Consider the following 9,235-nt stretch of genomic DNA (forward strand, 5'->3'; position numbering starts at 1 on the left):
GGTTCATGAGTTCAACAAGTGAAGACACCTTTGGGCTATATGTCATCCCAAAATAATCTTGTGCGGAACTCCCCACTGAAAGAAACATCTCCCTCTCCATGGGTTCTCCACATTGACAATCATTACAGAACCGGAGAAAATATAGGACCAATGTAGTTAGATTTTATCATTTCTTGACTGGTGAGATGTACAGAACATACAAGTTATACAGCAAATCAGGTACAACAGAGTAAAATGTTGCATGAGCCCACAATAAATCGACAATGTCGAGAAACAGAATTTACAGTCTTCAAAACTACCGGACTAACTCTGTCGTTTACCTGGACCCAAATTCAGTCTCCCATCTTCTGTACAGCAGTTTCAGACCCCAAAAAAATGGTTCAAAAGCTAATGGTATTACCTCTTAGCCTTTCCTTTTCTCTATATGAACATCTCAAAAATATACACTTCTTGCTGCCTCAAGTTATTTCTCACCGAAGGACCACATCACATTGGATCGGCTTCTTTATGTCAGGCTCAAGCTCCTAGTCATAGCTCCAATCAGTCAAGCACTCAACTATACAAGTCAAAGCCGCATCATGTTATATGTACAACATGAGTTTATTATACGTCAGGAAGTGAGCTTCATATGCATAACTTCAGAATCAGTTCTTGTCCCATGGCTCAGCAAGTGCTCTAAGCTTGAAAATTAAGCAATCCAAACAGAGTTATCTGCTTCCACTCACTTCAACTTTCCAGAGCTTCAAACTTATTCCACATTTGTTCTGCTTTGGATCCTTATTTTGCAAATACACTTCCTCTGCAGTCCAAGGGGATGGGTAATTGATCCGGTATATTGAAAAACCGGTCTGATAGCTTGACAGCTTGATCTGATTGGTGGGTCCATGAAAATAAGTCAGACACCATTTGTCCGGCCAGTCAAAGGAGACTTTGGACTTAAATCCAGTCTGTTCATCTTAACATGATCCTTGAGGAGTTGGCGAGACACACGATCAGCCAAAACTGACTGTCCATTGTACTGCTCTGTATGTGTGGACCTTACAAACTGTTTTGCAAGAACATCATTTTCAGAGGGCATTAATTCTGAGAAGATGGGAGACCCTGGTTGCTTCCCTCGAAACATATCAGGAGATGAATCATGATAGGAGGGGCCATTACCATAGAGACCATTTGAGGGATTTGAAATGCCTCCGAAACCCTCTTGCAAATTTATGGACTGTTTTAGGTGAATAAATGGAATGGCACCGCTGCCACCAGTGAGAGGCGTGGATGAGCCCGAAGTGGTCCGCGGGCTAGATATAGGAGACGGTGACATTCTTCCATTTAAGTGTGGTGGTGACCTAGAGTGCAATAGAGGGCTTCCGATGGGTGACACAGGGCATGATATGTTCCTTGGAATATGGAGATCACTGAAATTGAGGCAAAGAAGATCAAACCAAAACCTTATTATTAAAGTTGTTGTCATCATTAGATATGTGGGTATAAATATACAGAGAGAGAGAGAGAGGAACCTGGTATGGTGATGAGTTTTTGAAACTCTAGATGAGTGAATTGCAAGCCTATCTGAATCCAAATTGGAGAAATTTCTTGATTGCCCAATGCCCTGATAATTATTAATAAAACACAGATCAATATAAGAGGTGCAATAGAGAATCAGTCTATAGATAAACACCCTAATTAGAGTCATCCCCACAGTAGATATGTGAACCTGTTGGTCAACATAATTAGTGGCCTCAATAAAACCTTGTATATCATCACCCTTAAAAGATAATAATTTCTCGTTTGTCGTAAAAATGGAATACACACCAGAGCTTTCACTCCATTTGCAACCCCAGCAGGTGAATCAGAAGGCTCAGGGCCCAATATAGGTCTTGCCAAAGGTGCTGCATATTTCACAAAGGGATGCTCCAAGAGCTGAGCAGCTGTAGGACGATGAAGTGGATTTCGCTGTAAGCATTGCCTTATGAAATCCTTTCCATCATCCAAAAGGTGATCTGGAATTGCTGGCAGTTCCTTGCTATTCCCAATCTTAAACATGGCAGCAACCTGTGCTCCACAAAAGAAAAATATTACACAAGGAGAAGAAAACCCAATTATAAGCAAACTTCAAAATTACGCAACTTATTCTTAGTGAGCTTAAGTACACGAGACTGACGAGAGTGCTTATATTGGCTACAATGACTAATATCAAATTCAAATAACAGACCCCGTAACCAAAATTAAATAATACAATAAAAGCATTCATTTTTATGTCTAAAATTCTTACCCCTTCATACTGACTCCAAGGTGGTTTTGTTGTAGCCATTTCCAAAACCGTGCACCCAAGACTCCATATATCCACAGCAAGGTTGGCTCCACTTGAGTTCTTTATAACCTGGGAAAGCAACAGAAGTGAAGATTAAGTAATCCATCAAGCAGCATGTTGTGAAGAAAATAAGGATAAAAAATTTAATCAATCTAACCTCAGGTGCCATCCAGTAAGGACTTCCCTTAAATGATAAAGGACATGACTGCCCGGTAATCTGCAAAGCACACAAGATGAGATTGTAAAACAAAGATTGATATATCATCACGTAATTAAGGTTAAGCATGGTGACTTTTGTAAAGAATAAAAAAAAAGTACAAATTGCATGCACTCACAAAATATTTCTCAGCAAGGTAAAATATGCTCTCTAAGGAATATGAAGGTGATAATACAAACCAGTGTCCACCATCAAACAAGCAACCTATTTCTCCTAATACCACATACTTAATTTAGTTAATATAATAGCACTTGATACAAATCTTCTACATATGCTTACATGCTTTGCCATCCCAAAGTCCGCCAACTTGACACGGCCATTTGGGTCTACAAGTATGTTTGCTCCTTTTATATCCCTGTATACAAAATACAGTTATACAAACAAGGAAGATGCTTGACGTTAAGTAAATTACAGGATATCAGTATATCTGATCTATAGCAACTGTTGAAGTCATGTTTTGAATACTATAACAAGAATGGGTTATAGTATAGCAACTGTTGCTATATCTGATCTATAGCAACTGTTGAAGTCATGTTTTAAATACTATAACAAGAATGGGTAATGACATTCACCTGTGGACGGTATTTTTAGCATGCAAATATGCAAGCCCCGACAAGATTTGTTGAGTATAACTACGAATTGCAAGTTCGCCAAATCGCCCATAGTCTTGGAGAAGTTTATATATAGAACCACCAGATACATACTCCAAATATATATAAAGCTTGTCACCAACCTGTCATAGGATAACCAATATTACAAAAAGTACATTAGAACTTTTACTTGAATCTTCTATCCAAAAAAAAAAACTTTTACTTAAATCTTCAATAATATTTTTTGCAGAGTATCATGCTCAACTTCTGTACTGAACTGTAAACTAACAACTACTAAATATAGGCATCAACTTCTTCAAAGTCACTCTTGTTTCTTTAATTGACAGTATGACATACCAAAAATACAATACCACAAACAAGACAAATATAAAAGTAAAATGAACAATAAATAAAAAGCACAGTATTAATACTACACAGTGGACGTAAAGACTTACTGATTCAGACCCATAATACTGCACAATGTTTGGATGCCGTAAACGGCTCAACAAAGTAATTTCCTAGCAAAACATCAAAACACAAAAGTCAGAGAAAAGATTAAAACAACAGTAACCATGTTATCAAGGAATCAATGTGAAACCATAAAGAACAGGATAATACCTGCATTAATTGCTTTGCACTTTCCTTAGACTTTGCATCATCAGAAAATAATGTGACCTCCTTCATTGCACACATTTCGCCACTTTCACTAAACAAGCCCAAAGTTTATTTATAAGAATATATGAGAGAAATTTTATTTGTTTATTTTTTTTTTTCCCCTACAATTGGCAGTCTCCAAATTCATCAAGCAGGTATAATTGAAATGTTGCCATACAATCTACTATCAAGAGATTTTTTTAAATTAGCTCCCTAAGTTCTGCTGCTCCTAGCAATGTTTGAACTTTGAAGGCACCATTTCCAGTTATATCCTTAAGACAACTAACTGCTACGAAATATAGTAACTTGAGAGAGAGAGAGCGAGAGAGAGCAAATACATATGAATATACCTATTAAAACCGACATAAACATGTCCAAATGTGCCTCTACCCAGCAGCTTCCCCTTTTTCCACCGAGAACCAGGGCTCGCTGGATTTTCTGCCCTTCCAGGACTTCGTGGCACAGAAGGAGATGTTGCTGCTGAATTTGAATGAGAAAAGGGTGATGCATTTGATATTGTTACTGGAGGAAGAGGCAAACGGTGACTTTGTTGTTTCCCATCATCAGGCCAGCTTGTCTGCGAATCATTGAGAGCCCCACCTGCTCTGGGATGAATAGGTGTAACAGCACCACTATGAATTCTTGAGCCTGGGCCAGGGCTTGTCAATCTGGGACTAGGTACTGGAGAATACTCGGGGCTACCTTTGCTTTGCTGCCAAAACAACTGTCCCGACATATCCCCTCCCATTGAATTGTGCCCAGAATTGTGACCAGAACCTGGACTGGAGCCGTGGCCAGATCCTGCTATGGTGACATCAGTATAAGTTTTTGGAGCCCAGAAAGCAGAGTTCACGGCTTGCTCAGTTCCAAATGCTCTAATTGGACTTCTAGAAGGACTTGACATGGAGCTGTCAGGAGCACTCCAGAAAGCTCCTTGATAAGGTACCTGGAGATTTGGCACATGACTGCTCAAAGGTCTCCGTTTAGGCGATGAAGGGGAAATTTGATTAATGAATGAAATGTCAGCTGGTTTTTTTGCCTCTCTTGAGATTACTGGGGCCACAGTGAAGGACTGATCCTTGAGCATCACACTTCAGCAAAATAATAGTAATTTTGTTAGGAGCAAGCTAAAATAAGTCCAAACAAACACCACATAGTCATCCATATACATAAGAGATGTACAGTAGTAGCATAATGGCATCTGACATAAATAAAAGCACACCTGGAAGGACTGCCCGCTGCAGTTCTAGTCCCACTTTCATAGTCAATTGCCTGAGGGCTGCGGTGACCTGAGTCAGCTGGATCTTCACTATCAACAGAGCTATCACTCGAAACTGAACCAGTATTCATATCTCCATCATCAAAGTCAGCACGATTTGACCTCCCACCAATGCACCGAGGTCTCGGGAGAGGTCGAAACAATAATGGCTTGGAGCATTTATCTGATCTTGGTTTTGGTGATATACTAAAACCAGAATCTGTACGTCCGACATGAGCAGGATGTTGACCGGGGAGTGGAAGTGGTTGAGAAATACTCCTTTCAGCAAAACTTTGAGTTCTTGCAACTTGTTTGGAGGGTGAAGGCGATCTTGATTCTAGAGGAGATCGAGACCCCTTTTCCGAAATGGCATCACTACATGGTCTTCGAGACCCTCCAGATCTACCATTCACTCTACTTTCAGATGAAAACTTAAATTTTCGATGTAATGAATCGATGAAACTTTCCTTGCTCCCTGACTTCTTCTTTGCTTCTTTGGATGACGACTTCCCCCACCATGAAGGCATATTTCTCATAAAAAGCTTATAGAACTAACGGGCGACTACTATGAAGCTAATCCATTTACCGGCATTACCACATATTGTGAAACACCATCGCATGAAAAAAGTTCTCCTTGACTTATTAAACACTAGACACCATCAGAACATTCAATTATGCATACCAAAAACGACTTTCATCACACAGGAACTAGGGAAGCCATAACTTCCAACGAGCTCCAATTAACTCAGCACATAACGAAAACCTGCAAAATAAAGGCTGCACTTCAATAACTCTATCAAAGCGAACTGTAAACTAACTTAGCGACACTAAGACCTAAATCCTAGTACGAAAAATTTTGCTAATCAAAGAGACCAAATATTTCACACACTCTACCATACATACTAACCCGGCTTCCATACATACTAACCCGACTTCACATTACATTGACTCACTGAACTCAACAAGATTATATCATATAGACTACATCACTCCACACCCACCTCTACCCGATCCAAAAGATTCAATCTTTGTTTTGGTTCCAAACGAAACCCACAATTTCCAACCTATCCTTCAACAATTCATTCAATTGGGTCCATTAAAACTCCAATACAGAAACCATAACAGACCCATTGCCTCAAATTTTCACTACCCACAATTCAAAAACCAATAAAGTTCCAAACTTTAACTCTCAATTTCCTCCCCCAATTTTAATAACACCAAAACTTTCGATCCCAAATTGCTCAAAAGCACAAGCTCACAACACAGATCTACTCGCAGCTAAAATTCATAAACACAATCACCCACTAACCAACTCAAAATAAAAATCATTACTTTACTAAAAAAAATTACATAATAAACGAAATGAAACTTACTCTAATTCTCAGAAGCTGCAAGAAAATCCGAGCTACTGAAACCAACTGGGTTAGCTTGAATACAAATCTCAGGGGTATGGAGAATTTGTTGAGCTTCTGAAAAGTTGAGCTAGCTCAGAAAAAACAGAACCCTAGAAATCAGAAAGATTGGGGATTTGGATTTGGAGGAATTTGAGGTATTCTCTTCGCTTGCATTGGAAGACTGAAGAGAATCGCTTTTAGAGAGAGAGAAAGTATATGTCTGAGTTTAAAGACATTAATAAGTTAGTGAAGCTCAGTTTTTTATTTTATTTTTTATTTATTTATATATATTTTTTCCTATTTTTTTATGGGAAATGATTGATGAAGTACTGAAGTAGTATTGTAATTATAGTTACAGTGTCAGGTTATAATACTCTACTAAGTACTAAGGGAGGTTGATGAACAAACTCTCTCTCGGATTTGAAATTTGAGAACGAGAATGTAATGTAGTGATTATTTCAAAAAAATGTAATGTAGCGATTTAAATTGTTCATATTATAATTTGGTAATTCTTTTTGCAGATATAATTCCCGCCAAATCAAAAAATAATTTTGTCGTTTTAGTGTTATCGTTACTATTTTAATATTGAAGTATTATAATTACAGTTAAAGTGGCAGGTTATAGTATTTTACCAAGCGAGGTCTATGAACAAAATCTCTCGGATTTGAAATTTGTGACCTCTTGTTTATCAGGTGTAATTTAGTGATTTAAATTGTTCGTTTTGTAATTCGGTAATCCTTTTCGCGAATATCATTCCCACCAAATCAAAAAACATTTTGTCGTTTTAGTATTGTCGTTACCATTTTAGTATTGTAGTATTATAATAACAGTTACAGTGACAGGTTACAGTACTTCACCAAGGGAGGTTTATGAACAAACTCTATCAGATTTGAAATTTGAGAACCCTCTTGTTTCTCAGGTGTAATTTAGTGATTTGAATTGTTCATTTTGTAATTCGGTAATCCTCTTCGCGGGTGTCATTCCCGTCAAATCAAAAAACAGTTTTGTTGTTTTGGTATTGTCGTTTTCATTTAATTGTATCTAACAGACTTGATTTGTTTGCCCAATTTGGATAACTAAACTGTCATCTTTTGTGCGTTATAGGACAAAGGATGATAGAAAACTTAGGCACAATTTTATGTTCGTTTGTTCGTTTATCTATTTTATAATTTGACCAAAGAAAGCAAGATTGTGAATCAATTCGCATACCAATAGGTGAACCTTGCTAATTGATGGAGAAATGCAACGGGTGGGACATTCAGATTCTAAACAGTAGAGATACTTTAGTTGCACTCTTTAATCAAACAGGATATAAGTGTGATGTACGTGTCAAACCAACAATTGTATATTGCATTAAAAACTACAAGTTTACAATTAGAAATAAATCTTAGCCCAATAATGCATTTTGCATAGGGAAAATTTCACAAATGGTCACTCAACTATGACTCATTCGACACTTTGGTTATTGAAGTTTCAAATATATCACTTTGGTCACTCAACTATTACACTGTCAATCACTTAAGTCACTTTGTTAATTTTTTTCATTAAAAAAAATTATAAAAAATACTCTTTTAGTGACTTAAGTGATTGACAGTGTAATAGTTGAGTGACCAAAGTGATATATTTGAAACTTCAGTGACCAAAGTGTCGAATGAGTCATAGTTGAGTGACCATTTGTGGAATTCTCCTTTTTGCATATAATATATTTTCTATTTTCATATTCATTGAACATTGATAGATTTCCTTTTTGAGCTATCTTGCACTAAAATTGCAAGTTTACAATAGAAATAAATCTTAGCATGAGAATGCATTTTGCATATAATTTATTTTCTATTTTAAGGTTTCATATTCATTGAACATTAATAGATTTTTTTTTTTTTTGAGCTATCATTATATCACACCTTATATATGATGATGATATTTAGTGTCCACTAGATGGCATTTGTAATTAGTATTACTCAAACTCAAAGTCATCATTTCCTATATGCAATAATTAGATTTAAAAAACAATACATAACTATAGAAGTGATGTAGATGGTAACCTAGCTTGTTTTAAAAGAAAGAAAATAGTTTCATCAATGTGCTAAAAGTAAAATTCGTCTAGGGACAACTTGATTATATGTGCCTCCTCCAAACAAAATTGATTATATGTGTTCTGTATGTTCTAAGAGACAACTTGATTGGATACCCAACTTTTAACTAAAAAGTACATTTGCATATGTACTCATCAAAGACATGGTGTTTGTGTATGGCATAATTGCACAAAATATAAAGAAGTTAAGTTTTTGCATAACCTTGTTTTGTTGCAATCAAAGATTTGCATGTCTTTTGTCCCCAAAAAATGATTTACATCTCTTAATTGATGAAATCAAATTGAAACAAGATATGAATTGGTAGGTCGAACTACTTCTTTGATGAGAGGATAAGTGTTTGGATTGTTTAAGAAACAAACAATAATTATGATAGTTGAAGACGACTCCAAATATAAGCTTCTATTTTAGAACTAATTAATTAAATTCATTTAGATTCAATTAGGAGAAGATTGTGAATATGCGAACTTTGCTTGAAATGTAAGGAGAGTTTGAACAATATCTGTTGAACAGTGCAACAAATTTTCAGGACCGCATTATCCTCTTTAAACCGGATCTATTACACTTTTGTTTATTCCAATATCCTTCTCAAAAAAATAAATAAAATCCTTTTTATAAATATCTTGCTAATTGAAGGAAGAAAAGAAAGAAAAGGATCACCATACATCATAAAATGCAATGGATCTTGAAAATTGCGGGCATTGGGCATGGATGCTTTACTTAGGTT

At 36.5% G+C, this 9,235-nt stretch overlaps 1 protein-coding gene across 1 annotated transcript; it reads right to left on the bottom strand.

Annotated features, from left to right (window-relative positions):
• Window positions 1-144: 144 nt before the first annotated feature.
• LOC133714766 (mitogen-activated protein kinase kinase kinase YODA-like) lies at window positions 145-6,651 on the bottom strand. Its single transcript, XM_062141019.1, has 12 exons — window positions 6,398-6,651; window positions 4,989-5,787; window positions 4,117-4,857; window positions 3,731-3,818; window positions 3,568-3,630; window positions 3,095-3,255; window positions 2,802-2,877; window positions 2,463-2,522; window positions 2,267-2,374; window positions 1,807-2,046; window positions 1,512-1,603; window positions 145-1,409 (listed from the first exon to the last, which is right to left on the bottom strand). The coding sequence occupies exons 2-12, from the start codon at window positions 5,558-5,560 to the stop codon at window positions 896-898; spliced, it is 2,715 nt and encodes a 904-aa protein (XP_061997003.1). The 5' UTR covers window positions 5,561-5,787; window positions 6,398-6,651; the 3' UTR covers window positions 145-895.
• Window positions 6,652-9,235: the final 2,584 nt, after the last annotated feature.

This window comes from Rosa rugosa, chromosome 6, assembly GCF_958449725.1.
Source record: "Rosa rugosa chromosome 6, drRosRugo1.1, whole genome shotgun sequence".
NCBI lineage: Eukaryota > Viridiplantae > Streptophyta > Magnoliopsida > Rosales > Rosaceae > Rosa > Rosa rugosa.